Raw genomic sequence first — 17934 nt, 5'->3', positions numbered from 1 at the left:
TGACCTCAAAACCAAAACAAACAAAAAACAAAAAAACACAATGAGGGGCTGGAGCGGTGATGCAAGCGGTAGGGCATCTGTCTTGCATGGATGCTCTAACCTAGAACAGACCCCGGTTCGACCACCCAGTGTTCCATATGGTCCCTCAAGCCAGGAGTGATTTCTGAGCACATAGCCAGGAGTAACTCCTGAATGTCATCAAGTGTAGCCCCAAAACACACACACACACAAAAAAAAAAAAAAAAAAAAAAAAAAAAAAAAGCTGCCATCCTGCCTTTCCCATTCTTCCCCAAAAGCCTCGACAAAAGAAAACAAAAGGCCTTGACAATAAACTAGAGTGGGCAAGAGAGGGCATCAATTGTGGCAGCCAGTTTCTAAAAGCACAGTAATGCTTTTAGTTGTTCTCAACAACTTTTCTTGGCCTGAGAAAATAGGAATACATATATATTGATATATTGATACTTACATATATAAACTTTCTCTGTCAATTCTCACCAAACAGAACCTCAAACAATGAGATGCTTGCTAAATATAAATCTTAATCTACATGAGGGCTTCTCAACTTCTCAAAATTCTCAAATAGAAAACAGCATTAATATTTTTTTTTCCAGAGGATCTGGAGAGATAGTACAGTGGGTAGGGCTCTTGCCTTGCACATGGCCAACTTAGGTTCAGTTCCTATCATCCCGTATGATCCTCTGAGTCTTGCCAGAAGTGATCACTGAAAACAGTCAAGAGTAAATGCTGAGGGGCCGGAGAGATAGCGTGGAGGTAAGGCGTTTGCCTTTCATGCAGGAGGTCATCGGTTCGAATCCCGGCGCCCCATATGGTCCCCTGTGCCTGCCAGGAGCAATTTCTGAGCCTGGAGCCAGAAATAACCCCTGAGCACTGCCGGGTGTGACCCAAAAACCACAAAAAAAAAAAAGAGTAAATGCTGAGCATATCTGGGTTTGGCCCAAAATTTACAAATCAAACAAGCAAACATTTTTTGCTCGGTAATTCTTTGTAACAGAGAAACAGCACAGGCTTCTATCTATCAGGTGCCAGTAGTTCCACCAAGTTATGACAACAGAAGAGTATTTCTCTAGTAGCTGGAACAATAGTACAGAGGGTAGGGTCTTTGACTTGCACGTGGCTACTCGGGTTCGATCCCTGGCAACTCGTATGGTCTTCCCAATCTACAGGAGTAAATTTGAGTGTAGAGACAGGAGTAACCTCTGAGTGCTGCTGTTGTAGCCCAAAAATAAACAAACAAAAAGTAGTATTTCTAAGGCTGAACAGATCATACCTGGAGTAGCATGCTTGCCCAGCACACAGCTAACCCGAGTTATACTAAATACCATATACTAAATATGGTCCCTGAGCCCTACCAGGAGTTATCCCTGAGTACGAAGCCAGGAATAAGTTCTGAGCAAACCCAGTTTGCCCCTCAAACCAAACAAATCCCCTCACAAAAAGTCTATTTTCAGCTCTTACAAGATTTCCCTAAAATCTTCCTAAATAAAAACCACATATCTATATTAATTTTTAATCAACCAATCACTCAAGAAGAAGTTTCAAACAGACAAGAGGGTCCAAGAATTTCATTTTTCTGAAGAATTGCTTTTCTTTTTCTATCCAGGTATTTTCTCTTCTAGCCAGTTCTCAGAAGCAAGGCAACATCATTTGGAGCTCTTCTCCCAGAGAGACTGGCAGCCCTCAATCCAAACTCCAGATTCCCCACCAAATAAAGAAAGGCCAGTAAAGCAATTTTGGGAGTTGAATTTCTCACCAACACCACCGCCACCATCACCATTCTATCAAAATAAAACCATGTGAGGTGCTTCAGGAACGCCATCTATGGGAAGAGAAGTTTACTGTAAAAGAAAAATGAGAAAGTCAAAAGGGACCCACCACTTTTTAAATATTTCATTTTTACTTCAGTTTTTTTTAAGTTCATAATTCCTACAGTACAGATATATGCCACAGAGGGTTTCTCCTTATTTCTCAGCCATTCAGATTTCTTTTTCTGCAACTAAAAAAAAGAATTGTTTCTTATACCGTCTTCGAAGATGAAGATGAACTTATTACAGACCAGGAATTTTAGGTGTAAGGAAGCAAATTCTTAGGAACACATTATTCTCCCTTTTTCTGTTTTCATGAGTATGGTATTATACAACTTGTTCTTTTAAAGGTTATTTTTCACACCAGCACATGAAAAGCCGTTATTTCTTTTTTTTCTTCTTTTTTTATTTTTCTTTTTTTAATGTACCCACATTGTACAGATTTACTCTAATTTATTTTACCCGTCTTTATTGATGGTTAGACTCTAGTTTATCTATCAGTCTGTGAAGATAAACATTTAAGTTGTCTCCAATCTTTTGCTTTTATGATATTCCAATGATCCCCACTGGGTAAATGTCTTTTGTTTTTTATTATGTAATTTACAGAGCATAAAATTTACTCTAGACTTCACCTGTTCCCAGTAATGTTTAGCAACTATTCTCATTTTTTATTTTTCACATTGTACTTTTGGTATCATGTCTTGGAACTATTTTTTATAATAATCATACTAGCCATGCTTTAAGGCAGTGGTCCTCAAACTATGGCCCGTGGGACACATATTGTATTTGTATCTGTTTTGTTTCTTCATTGCAAAATAAGATATATGCAGTGTGCATAAGAATTCGTTCATAAGTTTTGTTTTTACTATAGTCAGACCCTCCAATGGTCTGAGGGACAGGGAACTGGCCCCCTGTTTAAAAAGTTTGAGGACCCCTGCTTTAGGGTGTTTTTTTTGTTACTCCCTTAAGATATTTTCTTCTATTTGCACTCACTCTACTTCCTTCCTCAGTTCCAGCCAACTCCAAATCTTTTTTCTGTCTTTTTAATTCTGCCTTTTTTGGATATTACATATAAATTTAATTATATTTACGCTACTCTGGACAGTCTTGTGCATGTCTCTGTGTAAATAAGTAGGCAATTCTTCATCTCTCAGGGCTTGATACCTAGAAGAACTGTTAAGTTGGATGATAAATTTATGTTTAATTTTTTTTCTTTGTGTTTTTACTTTTGCACCACACCCAGAGATACTCAGGGGTTACTCATGGCTCTGCACTAGGAATCACTCCTGGCAGTGCTCAGGGAACCATAGGGAATGCTGGGAATAGAACCCAAATTGGCTGCATGCAAGGCAAGCACCTTATTTTCTATCTTTTTAGTTCCAAGTTTACATTTAACGTTTTTTTACATTTAACTTTTTAGGAATACACTGAATTACTTACAAACTGGCTCTTCTATTTTGCATTCCCACTAGCAATTGAGGAGGATTCCTATTTCTTCATACCCTTGCCAATAATTGTTACTATCTTTTTTTCTGTAGTTATTCTAACAGATGTAAAATGATATATTGTGGTAAACTAAGCTAAATAAAGATTAATCTTTTTTCTGGATTTCTTAGCCATTTTTTAATCTCTCGTGAAATGTTTATTCAACGATTCTTTTTTTCTTCTTTTGGTTTTTGGGTCACGCCTGGTGGCGCTCAGAGTTACTCCTGGCTCTGCACTCAGAAATTGCTCCTGGCAGGCATGGAGGACCTATATAGGATGCCGGGATTTGAACCACCGTCCATCCTGGATTGGCTGCTTGCAAGGCAAACGCCTACTGCTGTGCTATCTCTTCAGCCCCTATCCAATAATTCTTAATTGGATCATATTTTTACTATCATACTTCCCAAGTTCTTACAAATATTTGTAAATGATACTTGATTAGATTGCAAATATACTTGCAAATCTCTGGCTTGGCCTTTTCTTTGGTTTGGGGAGTGAGGTTTCCCCAGCAAATCTAGGGCCACCAAGGATATACCCTGCAGTGCTAGGGAGACCAGGTAGTTCTGAGACTCTAACTCAGGACCCCAAGAGCATGGCAGGCATGTGTTCCAGCCCTTCCAATTAACTACCTGGACCCTTCCTTTTTCTTTTGAACTGAAAAAGGTTTTTAACCACCAAGAATTGCTAAAATGTCCTATCAGTTCCCCAACACCATTGAGTCTGAATGGCACTACATTACCTCACCTACTCATTGAACTATCTGCATATCTGAACCAAATATTACTAGGAGTGGCTCCCCAGACCTATTTGGAAATTCTCTTACCTCCCAAAAGTTTTATTTTTATGATATACATTTTATCCGTGTTTTTCCTTTATATGGTACATACGGTGCTATGTCTCAGAAACCTTTGTCAGGCCCGGAGAGATAGCACAGCGGCGTTTGCCTTGCAAGCAGCCGATCCAGGACCAAAGGTGGTTGGTTCGAATCCCGGTGTCCCATATGATCCCCCGTGCCTGCCAGGAGCTATTTCTGAGCAGACAGTCAGGAGTAACCCCTGAGCAACAATGGGTGTGGCCCAAAAACAAACAAACAAACAAACAAACAAAAAGAAACCTTTGTCAATTCCTAAGTCACAAAAATTTCTCCTATGAAGTCCTTTTTATAGGGTTTTTTTGTTTTTGGTTTTTGTTTTGTTCTGTTTTTGTTTTTTGGGCCACACCTGGTGACTCTCAGGGATTACTCCTGACTATGTGCTCAGAAATCACTCCTAGCTTGGGGGAATCATATGGGATGCCAAAGAATCAAACTGCGGTCTATCCTAGGTTAGCACGGGCAAGGCAGATGCCTTACCGCTTGTGCCACCATTCCAGTCCTGTCTTTTTATAGTTTTTAAAGTTTGTAGTTTTAGTTATAACTGTATTATTTTGAACATGTTTAAGACTATAAGTAATGGGGCCGGGCGGTGGCGCTCGAGGTAAGGTGCCTGCCTTACCTGCGCTAGCCTAGGAGACGGACCGCGGTTCGATCCCCCGGCGTCCCATATGGTCCCCCAAGCCAGGAGCGACTTCTGAGCGCATAGCCAGGAGTAACCCCTGAGCGTCACTGGGTGTGGCCCAAAAACCAAAAAAAAAAAAAAAAAGACTATAAGTAACAAATATGAATAAATGAACCCGTGGGTCATAATATTTTTTCATTTACAATTTTAGATTTACAAAACATTGCCAAATTGAACTTCACAGAATTTGGACCTGTCTATGTTCCCAATAACAATACAAAGTTTAGAATGTTATTTGATGACCAGAATTCTCTGGCATGCAGAGAACCCATTTCATCCTTGGCACCCATACATATGGTCCGTCCCCAAGCACCATCAGGAGTAACCAATAAGCTCTTAGAATTGCCAAGTATGACCCAAAAAGGCATACCCCAAAGAAAGACATTTTAGTGTAATTTTAATTTGCATTTTGTCCTAATTAAAAATAAGTCATTCTTTTTCCTTCTCATTTAAATAAAGGCCCATAACCTTTCATCTTTTTCCAACTGACTTTGAAAAGTCCTTTATGGGGCTGGTGTGGTGGCGCTAGAGGTAAAGTGTCTGCCTTGCCAGCTCTAGCCTAGGACGAACCGCGGTTCGATTCCCCCGATGTCCCATATGGTCCCCCAAGCCAGGAGCGACTTCTGAGTGCATAGCCAGGAGTAACCCCTGAGCATTAGCGGGTGTGGCCCAAAAAAAAAAAAAAAAAAAAACAAAAAAAAAAGAAAGAAAGAAAAATTCTTTATGTTTTGTGTTTGGTTTCAGAACCCATTTTGGTGGTGGCAAGACAATAAACTGGCTTTGACATAATTTACAATTTCTTGGTTTATGCAAAACAAAGACTTGCAAGACATGACCTAAATGAAAGGAAAAAGATCTCAAGAAGGGGCCGGAGAGATAGCATGGAGGTAAGGCATTTGCCTTTCATGCAGAAGGTCAGTGGTTAGAATCCCGGCATCCCATATGGTCCACTGAGCCTGCCAGAAGTGATTTCTGAGCATAGAGTCAGGAGTAACCCCTTAGTGCTGCCAGGTATGACCCCCACCCAACCCCAAAAAAAAGATATCAAGAAGAGTCAGATATATTGGACAGAGGATAAGGAGTGATCCCTGAGCACAGCATGTGTGATCCAAAAAGCAAAAAATTTCAAGAAAATAAAAAAAAAGTACAGAATGAATAAATAAAAGAGAATTGCAATGGTCAAGATGGGTGCTGACAAATAGATATAAAAATTCTGCTGTGGCTTTGTGGTGATTGTGCTGATTCTCCACAAAGAATATAAAAAAGAAAACAACCCCCGTCAAAGATAACATACTTTTCTTAGCACACTCCCTGGCACCTAGGAAGAGTTCAATTCAGTGAACTTTAATTGTCATTTCTGCTATTGTTCACAAAGACTCTATTATAAAATGTAATAAGATAATAAATAGTTACTGAAGCCAGTTCAGAAAGGCATGGGACTGATTGGAAAACAAAGAGGTAGAAACTCTTAAAAATTGGTGGAGGCATCGTCCTGACTTCAATGTAGGATCTGCATAGAATCCAGGATCTCTAACTACAGAAACCTGACACCAACAACAGCAATTTTGTGGGAAAAATTTTACTGGGACCACAGAGAATGACTCAGGGATTGGACAACCTACTATGCCTGGAGCCCAGATTCGGCTTATGCCAGAAAACTTTAGGGGTAAGGTCTCCTTGTATTTAGGCCAAGGCTTTTCCTTTCCATGCCCCCATATTTTGCTGGGCCTATGCAAACAACGATTGCCACTCTAACACCATTTTTACTGTATTTCTTTAACTCATCCTTAAAAAAAAAAAAAGAAGAAGAAGAGCTTACTAAACCTTCTACCAGAGCTTTAATGACTTCATCAGTAATTCAACCATTTTCAAAAATATACTTGCTACTGAACTTGGTCTTCTTTCCTTTCTCTTCCATCTCTTTAGTTTTTCTTTATATTTTTTTTAATAATTTTTGCCTTTGTTCTTCCTGAAACAAATGTATTATGATCAATTGTGTCAACTATGTGCTGTATTTTCCTTAAATACATTAAAAATAATGTTGGTGAAGGTGCAGTGGAACACAATAATGGGATGCTTACTTTGTTTATGTAACAGCACAGTATTGAGAAATTATGCCAGTGTTTTTATTTATTTAAATGTACATTATATAAATGTATTTAAATAACAAGCCTGCTACATTTCTTTTTATGGTCTTACGAGCCTGTCTGTCATGTTCTGTATTTATGACTTTCAGCCACCATCGCACAGAACTCCTTCTGTGTCAATCAGTCGCACTGAACTGGGCCCTGGCCTTTGCCCCTCCCACAAACCCTCCAGGGGCACTTCCGGCCTTGCGCCCCGCCCCCTGCCACCTCGCGCCTGCGCAGTAGGAGAAGCGCGCCCCTTGGCATCCCGCCGGTCCGCTCTACTCTATTTTCGGCGCGCTGTAGAGGGGGCCCGAGCCCCGGTGGCGCCTGAGTTTGACGTCACGTCCGGTTTGCTGTGCTGAGTCGGAAGTGGAAGCCCTTGGGCCCCGGAGACTGTTGTGTCGCCGCTGCTGGCTCTCAGGTCTGGTAAGAGATGAACTAGCTGGAGGGAAAAAGAGATGGTCGGGCTGCCAGGAACGGTTTTTCCCTCCTAGTCGAAGGCCAGGCTCCTTCTCCGGGGCTCTTATCGCTTCCAGATTCCTCCTTCTGTGTCTTTCCGACCACAGATGATCTGTGTGAACTTTGACCCCAGGGACCCCTTCCTGGGCCTTCCAACATTTGCAGCCGCTTCCACCTTCTATAAACCTTCTAGAAAAGATCGGGATGCTGTCATTGCCTTATCTTCGCCTATTTTTTACTTTTGCACTCGCACACCACCGACTGAGTGGTCTCCTTCTTTGCTTGATGGCCTCTGGAAGGATGAGGTGAAGGCCCAAGATAGCCAGAGACCAGAGAGAATAAAATCAGGCCCTTGTCGCAGGGAGTTCAGCCAGGTGTGATGAGATTGGCAAGGGGTTGGCATTTCTTAAGGTTCTCCCAGTGATCTTGCCTCCCTGGGTTCTCAACATCTGGATGGAGCAGCTCATCCAAGATTGAGAACCTCACTCAACTTGAGTTTTTTTGTTGGATACGTCTTCCCTTTGGGCAACAGGGGTTTGCTCCTAGATGTGCTTCTTCTCACTGTATGTCAGGGACTGTTTTTTTGTTTGTTTGTTGGGGGGCCAGCACACTGACCGCGTTCAGGTTATTATTCTTGGCAGCCTTCAGAGGTAGGAGGCATATGGGATGCTGGGGATCGATCCCGGGTTGGTCATGTGTAGAACAAATGTCCAGCATGCTGTACTATCGCTCAAGTTAATTGCATGGGAAGGTTTTGCTTCCACATGGGAACCCTCTTGTACTAAGATGAGACCCAGGAAGGAATGTGGTTCGTCTTCTGGCCTGATGAGCTTGCTGTTGGGTAGAAAGAGTCTGTTGTCCCATTTGAGGGGCCTGAATTAGTATGTGAAACACAACAATGGGTGGAGGGGAAGCTTTAAAATCCGATCTTGGTTTTATAGCTACATCTCTCTCCAGAACATAGTTTTACGAAGCTTCATTTTGACAGTCTCAGTTTTGCGAAATACCAAAACATAACTCTGTAACCTAATAACATGACCTTCCACTGCAATCCCAAATAAATCAGATAGAGCCTGAGATAGTGCAACAACTAGGGCACTTGCCTTGCATGCAATCATTTCAGGTTTAGTCCTCAGTACCCCATTGTGTCCCCTGAGCCCCAGGAGTGACTCCTGAGCACAGAACCAGGGATAAGTACTGAACACCGCTGGATGCCAGCATTGCCATTACCAATGGGTGTCATCTCCAACCCCCCCCCGAAATAAAAGTTCTGGCTTTAAATTAAGATCATGGGTGTGGCTGGCAATCATAAGGATATCAGAAGTAACTACTTGTACAGTTGAATAATACAGTATATATACATATCATGATGGAGGATATAATGTCAGACACAGAACTATAAATAACCAGATATGCACCTTTACTCAGATTAGTTCCTATCTAGCATGGTAGATCTGAATTAGGAATACAAGGTTGTAAGTTATAAACATCACTAATATAGATAAAATGTAATGGGATGCTTGCTTCTTTGTTTATGTAACAGCACAGTATTGAGAAAGAAATTATGCCAGTGTTTTTTATTTAAATTTACATTATATAAATTTATTTAAATAACAAGCCAGCTGCGTTTCTTGTTACGGTTTTAAGAGCCTGTGTGTCATGGTCTGTATTTCTTTTTTCTGTTTTTTGGCTTTTTGGGCCACACCCGTTTGATGCTCAGGGGTTACACCTAGCTAAGCGCTCAGAAAATCGCCCCTGGCTTGGGGAGACCATATGGGACGCCGGGGGATCAAACTGTGGTCCTTCCTTGGCTAGCACTTACAAGGCAGACACCTTACCTCTAGCGCCACCTTGCCGGCCCCAATGGTCTGTATTTCTGACTTTCAGTTCCCTTCCCTCCTATTTGGTGCAGGTGATGCATCTTGTTTATATTAGTTTATATTAGTCTGAACTCTTTTCAGGTGTGTGTTTTTGGGTTGTTGGTTGGGATTTTTTTTTTGGGGGGGTTGGTTTTTGAGTCACACCTGGTGGCAAGAGTTTACTCTTGGCTCTGTGCTCAGAAATTGCTCTCGGTAGGCACAGGAGACCATATGGGATGCCAGGATTCGAACCACCATCTGTCATGGATCTGGTGTGTGTAAGGCAAATGCCCTACCACTGTGCTATCTCTCCGGCCCCTGGTTTCTGTTTTTATTTGGGGAGTTGAAGGTGACACCCATCGGGGCTAGGGCCTACTCCCAGCATGGTGCTCCAGGGGTCTTCTGGAGGGATCACTCCTGCCATTATTGCTCAGGGAGCCATGTAGTACCTCCCTAGTCATGACCTAGTATGACCCAAAAAAAATTTTTTTTGGTTGTTGGGTCACACCCGGTGGCACTCAGGGGTCACACTCCTGGCTCTGCACTCAGAAATAACTCCTGGCAGGCTCAGGGGACCAAATGGGATACCGAGATTCGAACCACCATTCGTCCTGGATCGGCTGCTTACAAGGCAAACGCCCTACCGCTGTGCTATCTCTCCATCCCCCACTCCAATTTTTTTAATTTGTTCAATGGGCTGAGCATCTGTTTTGTGTGCTGGAGACTTAAGGTTTCATCCCAGCTGTACACTGTACCCTGAAAAATGGAAAGAGTGAGAGATCCCTGAACAAAGACCAATGAGTAATCCCTGAATACTGCCTGGTGTGCCTCAAAACAACAAAGCATCAAGTAGAGGAGCAAAGTTTCCTTGGGAGTCAAAGAGATAGTACAGTGGGTAGGGCACTCACCTTGCTTTCAAGGAGCCAACATTCCATATGGTGCCCCAATCACAGCCAGGAGTGATTCCTGAGCACTGCTAGGTGTGGCCTGGAAACCAAAAGAGAAAGATATGACGTAACATGTTGAAAAAAGAAAGTAATGTTTTGGAAAATAACAAAAATTAAATATACATTTGGAAATCCTCTAATTCTGTGCTACCTCCCAATAGATGCGGTGAGCCACCACATCACAGAGAATGAGTTAATGAGCAGCTGTAGTACTTAGATGGGAAAAAGTTCTCAGGATTATTGTTCATTTGAGCACTAAATAATGATAACTTGCTTGCTATTATTTGGGGGGGATTAATTATTAAACTCAACTAAACCATATGTAGCAAACCATTAAGTTTACATGGAGCATCACCTGACATCTGTTTCCTCAAGCAATCAAGTCCCTGCTGAGCAGAGACTAATCCATTTGCCAATGACCCATTAGTTCTTAGCAGAAACTGCTGCAATGAGACCGGAGCCATTGTACCGCAATAGTATAGCTTTCTTTGCAAGCTGTGAACATGAGTTTGAGTCACAGAGCCCATACAGCCCCCCAAGGGGCTAAGTATCTCTAAGTATGGAGGCAGGAGTAAATCCTGAGAACCCTCAAAAATATGTAAACAGGGGCCGGCTCAGTGGCGCTAGAGGTAAGGTGTCTGCCTTGCCAGCGCTAGCCTATGACGGACCGCGATTCAATCCCCCGCGTCCCATGTGGTCCCCCCAAGCCAGGAACGACTTCTGAACGCATAGCCAGGAGTAACCCCTGAGCGTTACCGGGTGTGGCCCAAAAACCAAAAAAAAAAAAAAAATACATAAACAATAACTGCTATAGAGGATGATGAAGTAGTGGACAGAAACACCTGGGAATTGTCAAGACCCTTCTCCAGCCACTCAGGGTAATTTTTCTTACTTGCATTCTCTCCTGGTAAAGGATTCCCTATGGAGTGTCACCTCCAAAGGCAGACTGAAGGTCCTTTTTTCTCCTCCCTTATACCCCTGTTCCTTTAGTGGGCCTTGTAGCCATTTTCTCCATACCCTTCTAAGCAGCCTATTTATACCCTTTGTCTCTTCCTGCCCCTTTCGGTTTTTTCTTTTTGTTTTTTGTTTGTTTTGAGGCCACACCTGGCCGTGCTCAGGGGTTACTCCTGGCTGTCTGCTCAGAAATAGCTCCTGGCAGGCACGGGGGACCATATGGGACACCGGGATTCGAACCAACCACCTTAGGTCCTGGATCGGCTGCTTGCAAGGCAAACACCGCTGTGCTATCTCTCCAGCCCCTCTTCTGCCCCTTTCAAGGTTGTATTTCTATACTGTGGCCTTCTAGTTCAGAAAGGGAAGAAAGTCTTGCTAGGAACTCTGCCTGTCCCATACCATTGGGCTCCCTTGGAGGGGGAAATGTGATCAGAAGAAAGCAGTTACAGGCTCATTTAGCTTCACTTTGGGGCCAGAGAGATAGCATGGAGGTAAGGTGTTTGCCTTTCATGCAGAAGGTCATCAGTTCGAATCTCGGCGTCCCATATGGTCCTCTGTGCTTGCCAGGAGCAATTTCTGAGCATGGAGCCAGGAGTATCCCCTGAGCACTGCCGGGTGTGACCCAAGAAACACACACACACACACAAAGCTTCTCTCAATGCCTGTGAGGTCTCTGTCCACACAAGACCATGTATTGGAATGTGCAGGCCCACAGTATTGTTAAGAGCAGAAAAGTCGAACAAGCTCAATAGAGAAATCAACAAAGACTGTTCACTGTCTAGTAGAAGATATAGCCAAAGGTGTAAGTCTAGATATAGAGATATCTTTTTTTCTGTTGTGGTTTTAGTTTTGGGTCACACCCAGCAGTGCTCAGAACTTAATCCTTGTTCTGTGCCCAGGGAATTATTTCTTATGAATTCAGGGTATCCCTTGGGATGCCAGAGATTGAACCTGGAGCAGCCTCATATAAAGCAACAAGCATCCTACCTGCTGTACTATTGCTCTGGCCCAAAGATTTGATATATTTACAGCCTGTGTTGCTGATCTCCATCCTGTCCTGATTTGTCATTTCATTTCTGAGTTCCATTTTTAGGTCTAGTCTATATGTAACTGAAGGATTCCCAGCTCTGCCCTTAGTTAATTCAGGAGAAGCTAGAACATGCACTACCTTACACTTAAGGTGAGTCTTCTATTAGCTAGCCTAGACCATTATGGGGAATCCATATTTCTTGATGTTTAAGTCAGTGGACCACATTGTTACAGTTAGTAAATGAACTTCTTTTAATTCTAGTCATTCTTTCTATTCAGCCTTCCTTTTAAAGATTAACAAATAGAAACAATAAATAGATGCTTTATTCTGTTATTGCCTCAGGGAATCTATTCCTGGCAGGGCTCAATGCACCATATGGAGTGCCAAGGATCTAACCTAGGTATGGGGTACCAAGGATCTAATCCAAGTACTACTGCATGCAAGGCCAGCACCCTATTGCTGTACTATCTCTTGGGTACCCAACAGCAAGAAGTTTCTAGCTGACCATTTTGAAAGCTTTGGTGAGGAGAAGCCCCCATATCAGTCCACCCTATCCAGTTAGCAGGTTTGTAACTATTGTACCCAGAATCTCGGAACAGGAATTGGAAAGGCCTCCCAAAGCCTTTTAAAATGTGTTGTGTCCAGCACCTGCCCTGCACCTGTCCCTGCTCTGTTGGCCAGTGTCATCCAATGGTGAGCTTAGGAAACAGAGTTGTCTGTTATGTGGATGACTGTGCCAAAACATGTCATCAAACCGAGTGGGTGAAGGGGTAGAGGTGCTGTAGGGTCTGCCCCAGTGGTGGGTTAAAATAAATCTGTTTTGTCTTTCCCACAGAAAACAAATAAGTGAATACAATTTAAAAGATAAAATGTTGGGGTTGGAGTGATATGTGCAGCAGGGAGGGCATTTATTTGCCTTACATGCAGCCAATCTGGTTTTGATCCCCAGCACACCATACGGTCCCCTGATCCCTCCAGGAGTGATTTCTGAACACAGAGGCAGGAATAACTCCTGAGTACTACTGGGTGTGGCCCCAAAACCAAAAGAAAAAAGAAAAAAGGTGTCCTGGGGTTAGAGAGATAGTTCAGTGGGTAGAGGACTTGCCTTTCACACAACCTACCCCGGTTCGATCCTCAGCATCCCAAATGTTCCACCAAGCTCCACCAGGTGTAGTCCCCGAGTACAGACTCAGGAGTAACCCCTGAGCATTGCCAGAGTTATATTATAAAAATATTATAAGAAATATTTTTATGGGGCCAGAGAGATAGCATGGAGGTAAGGTACTTTCCTTTCATGCAGGAGGACAGTGGTTTGAATCCCGGCATCCCATATGGTCTCTGTGCCTGCCAGGGGCGATTTCTGAGCATAGAGCCAGGAGTAATACCTGAGTGCTGCCGGGTGTGACCCAAAAACCAAAAAAAAAAATTTTTTTATGAATATGTAAATAAAAATAATAATAAGGTGTCTGAGAAATGGGTCAGCTTTGGGTATGTTCCCTCTATACTATAGTGTTACATGCCCTCTGTGGCTAACACCTGTCCTTCCTCCAGCCCCTCCGTCTAGGTCTGGATGGAGGATACTTTAAAGTGAAATGACAGACCAGGAGAATAACAACAACATCTCAAGTAACCCCTTTGCTGCCCTTTTTGGCTCTCTGGCTGATGCCAAGCAATTTGCAGCAATCCAGAAAGAGCAGCTGAAGCATCAGTCTGGTAAGTGGAGGAGCCCGTAGCATCGGGTACTTGGACTGACCCATGGGTCTCCTGGGTGAGGGTCCTGTGGGTCTTTGATTGTGGGTGGGAATTTTTTTCAGTTGAAACATTGTGAGATCCAGTTATAAAGTTGTTGATGGTTGAGTTTCAGTCATGTGATGTTTCAACATGCAGGTGGAATTTAAAGTCAGGGCAGACTTTGGGGTTCATATCTGTTTAGGGCAGAGGGACTATTTATTTACCTTGGGGTCTGCTCTTTCTTCCCCTACCCACATGTGAAAAAAGACCAAATGACAAGTGGTTCCATAGTGACAGGTACCAGTAGGATCCCCAAGACCCCACACTGTTTCATTGGAAAAGTGTCTTTTTTTGTTCAGTTTTTGGTTTTTGGTCACACCCAGCAGCGCTCAGGGTTTACTCCTGGCTCTGTACTCAGAATTGGCTCCTAGCAGGCACGGGGACCATATGGGATGCCTGGATTTAAACCACCATCCATCCTAAATCGGCTGCATGCAAGGCAAATGCCCTACCATTGCTCTCTCCGGCCCAAAAAGTGTCTAATATTTAAATACTATTTTAAAAATGCAATAACTGGAGCAGAGTGATAGTACAGTGGATAAGAATCTTGCCTGGGGACCAGAGAAATAGCATGGAGGTAAGGCATTTGCCTTGCATGCAGAAGGTCAGTGGTTTGAATCCCGGCATCCCATATGGTCCCCTGAGCCTGCAGGAGAGATTTCTGAGCATAGAGCCAAGAGTAACCCCTGAGCGCTGCCAGGTGTGACCCAAAAACTGAAAAAAAAAGAAAGAAAAGAATCTTGCCTGTGGCTAACCCGGGTTTGATCCTCATCACATGAGATCCCCCTGAGCTCCCCAGAACTTATCCTTGAGCACAAAGCCAGGAATAAGCTCTGATAAGCATCATCAGATGTGGCCACCTCCTCCCACCAAAAATTAAGGTAAAAAATAAAATATGTAATAGCTCTTTTTAAAACTATTTAGCAACAAGCTTTAACTTTGAAAACGGAAAGTGGAAGCTTTGAAAGCTTGTTGCATACTGCTACAGGAAGGAGACTGGAGAGGAAAGAATAAGAAAAGCCTTTGGCCTGTAGACTCAGAAAAGACTGATTCCTGAGCCAGGCAGAGTGCCTCTGCCGCTGCCATGACCCATGACAGCTCTTTCACAGCGTCCGGGCTTTAGAGAGTCTGGTTATAGGAGAATCTGACCCTTAGCCTTCCTAAAAAGAATCTGTATAGTATTTCTTGGTGAGGTTGGTGTCTCACTAGGGACCCTGGAAGGGGATCAGATGTAGCTTTCTCATGTCTGCAGGGAGACAGCTAGACTAGAGTAGGAGGATAGTTTGTCTTCTGAGAGTGTTCAGATTTTTTTCAAGCCAGAAATTGTTCCCCTTCTCTACCTACCCTTTCCCTCAAACAATTGGTTTTGTTTTTTTCTTTTTTAGGAAAGAAGAAATGTTTTTACTTTCCCTCTTTTGTCTTGTTTTATGTTGTTGTTGTTGTTGTTGGGTTGTTTTTGGGGGGGGTTGGGCCACACCCAGCAATACTCGGGTTTTTCAATAATGTTCAAATGAGAAGCTAAGTTTGGGCGTTGCTCTCTGGAGGGAAGATGCTAAGCCAATGAGTAGCTGGTGAGGTGGTAAGTAAAGCAAGAGAGAGATCAAAATCACATGTTCTTATTTTCTCTCTTGCCAGGAATCAATTTTGGGGCCTCCAATTTTCCAGGCATCTGTACCCTCACTGACCTACATCCCCAGCCAGTGCTGAATTCCCAGCATTGTGCTTAGGGTCATTCAGGGATAGAACCCCTTTTAGCCACATACCAGACTAGAGCTTTAACCTCTGAACATTGCTCTTGCCCTGATGTTGTATTTTTAACCTGCCCCCAAAAGGCAGCTCTGGGTCTCAGGTTCTGAAATTCCCCCTAAGTCATCACCACAGACTCCAAATGGGAAACCTCAAATTCCGATACGGTTGTAGTAAAGGATGGGTTGAGTGTGGGACATGATTTATGAGCAGACACTTGCAAGACGTTTTACTAAATAGGGTCCTAGCACCTGTCACCATTCGACTTAATAGTAGGGGTAGAGAGGCAGAAAGACTTGTCTGTTTGGCCAAAAACAGGTGGGAGGCTGGCTAGAGCTGGGGCACCCAGCAGTGGAGACAAATGCTCCATGTGCCCTTCTCTGGCTGCCATAGTACCTCTCTGTCCCTGCTGTTTACACTGTGTGACCCTGCCACCAGGCTTAACCGGTTTTCCACCAGCTGTCAGTGCTTAGCCAGAACCTTTGGCCTCCTTGTCAGGCTCCACTTGCACTTGGGTCATCCCACCAAAGTAGCTCTTCCTTCTAACAGTTTTCTGGGACTCGCTCCATCCAGTCAAGGGAGGCAGCTTTTAGTCAACAGTGCTACTTTTATTTGTTGTTTTTTTGTTTGTTTGTTTTTGGGTCACACCCGGCGGTGCTCAGGGGTTACTCCTGGCTGTCTGCTCAGAAATAGCTCCTGGTAGGCACGGGGGGACCATATAGGACACCGGGATTCGAACCAACCACCTTAGGCCCTAGATCAGCTGCTTGCAAGGCAAACGCCACAGTGTTATCTCTCCAGCCCCAACAGTGTTACTTTTTGACTCACTCAGCATAAGAATGGTACTCAGACTCACTCACTAGTTTGTTTATTTAGTTTTTTTTATTTATTTTGGGGCCACACCCTGCTGTACTCGGGTGTTATTCCTCTGTGTGCTCAAAAATCATATTTGGCAGGCTTGGGGGAACATATGGGATATCAGGGATCAAACCTGATTTAGTCACATGCAAGGAAAACTACCTGCTTATCGCTCTGGCCACTAGTTTCTTGATTAAACAATGTAAAGAGAACATTTGATAAGGAAATAACTTTTGGTGATGGAGATAGTTCAGGGCTTAAGGCACTTGCCTTGCTGCTACTGGGTTTGACCTCTAACACTGTTATATGGTCTCTAAGTCCTGAGCACTGCAAAAGAAAAAAATAAGTTGGGAGAAGACAAATTATAACAGAAAACAACTTACTATATGATAATAAGTGATTAAAAATCTAGTTTCGGGGCCGGGCGGTGGCGCTGGAGGTAAGGTGCCTGCCTTGCCTGCGCTAGCCTAGGACGGACCGCAGTTCGATCCCCCGGCGTCCCATATGGTCCCCCAAGAAGCCAGGAGCAACTTCTGAGCGCATAGCCAGGAGTAACCCCTGAGCGTCACAGGGTGTGGCCCAAAAACCAAAAAAAAAAAAAAAAAATCTAGTTTCATTAATAAGAATAAGTGTCTCAGGGTTTTGGGGGTGTTTTGTTTTGTCTTTGAAATTTGTAAAGATTTCTTTTTCTTTTTTTTTTTTTTTTTTTGGTTTTTGGGCCACACCCGGCAGTGCTCAGGGGTTACTCCTGGCTGTCTGCTCAGAAATAGCTCCTGGCAGGCACGGGGGACCATATGGGACACCGGGATTCGAACCAACCACCTTTGGTCCTGGATCGACTGCTTGCAAGGCAAACGCCACTGTGCTATCTCTCCGGGCCCAGATTTCTTTTTTTTTGTGCCAAACTCAGGGGTTTACTCCTGGCTTTTTGCTCAGGAATTACTCCCCGCAAGCTCAGGCAGGGGACCATGTGAGGTGAGGAGATTGAACATGGATCAACTGTAAGCAGGGAAAACTCCCTCCCCACTGTACTTCTGTTTTGATTTGAAATTCGGGAAGATTTAAATAGGTAATCAGATACCATCAGTGAGTATCTGAGTCCCCAGGAATTTCTGCTTCTGTGATTTTGTTCCTGTACAAATCAGAGATAGAGTTCAGTGAGTGAGCACATATTTGGCCTGAGGTTCAAAAATCAATACATAGAAACCGAACTGTTCAAACAAGTGCATGGACACAGGGCCTGAGCAGTGAGTAGGGCTCTTGCCTGCAGACACACACCTGATCACTGCCAGGTGTA

The 17934-nt window shown here is 43.5% G+C and overlaps 1 protein-coding gene across 1 annotated transcript in view; it reads left to right on the top strand.

The window, feature by feature from the left end:
* Window positions 1-17934, top strand: part of UBE4A (ubiquitination factor E4A) — a 626538-nt gene that overhangs the window by 570356 nt on the left and 38248 nt on the right. Inside the window, exon 2 of the mRNA XM_049778154.1 lies at window positions 13794-13955. Coding sequence (XP_049634111.1) covers window positions 13835-13955 — 121 coding nt within the window. The 5' untranslated portion in view covers window positions 13794-13834. The remainder of the gene's footprint in view (window positions 1-13793; window positions 13956-17934) is intronic.

Source organism: Suncus etruscus, chromosome 8 (assembly GCF_024139225.1).
Source record: "Suncus etruscus isolate mSunEtr1 chromosome 8, mSunEtr1.pri.cur, whole genome shotgun sequence".
NCBI lineage: Eukaryota > Metazoa > Chordata > Mammalia > Eulipotyphla > Soricidae > Suncus > Suncus etruscus.
This window is presented reverse-complemented; position numbering and strand designations above follow the sequence as displayed.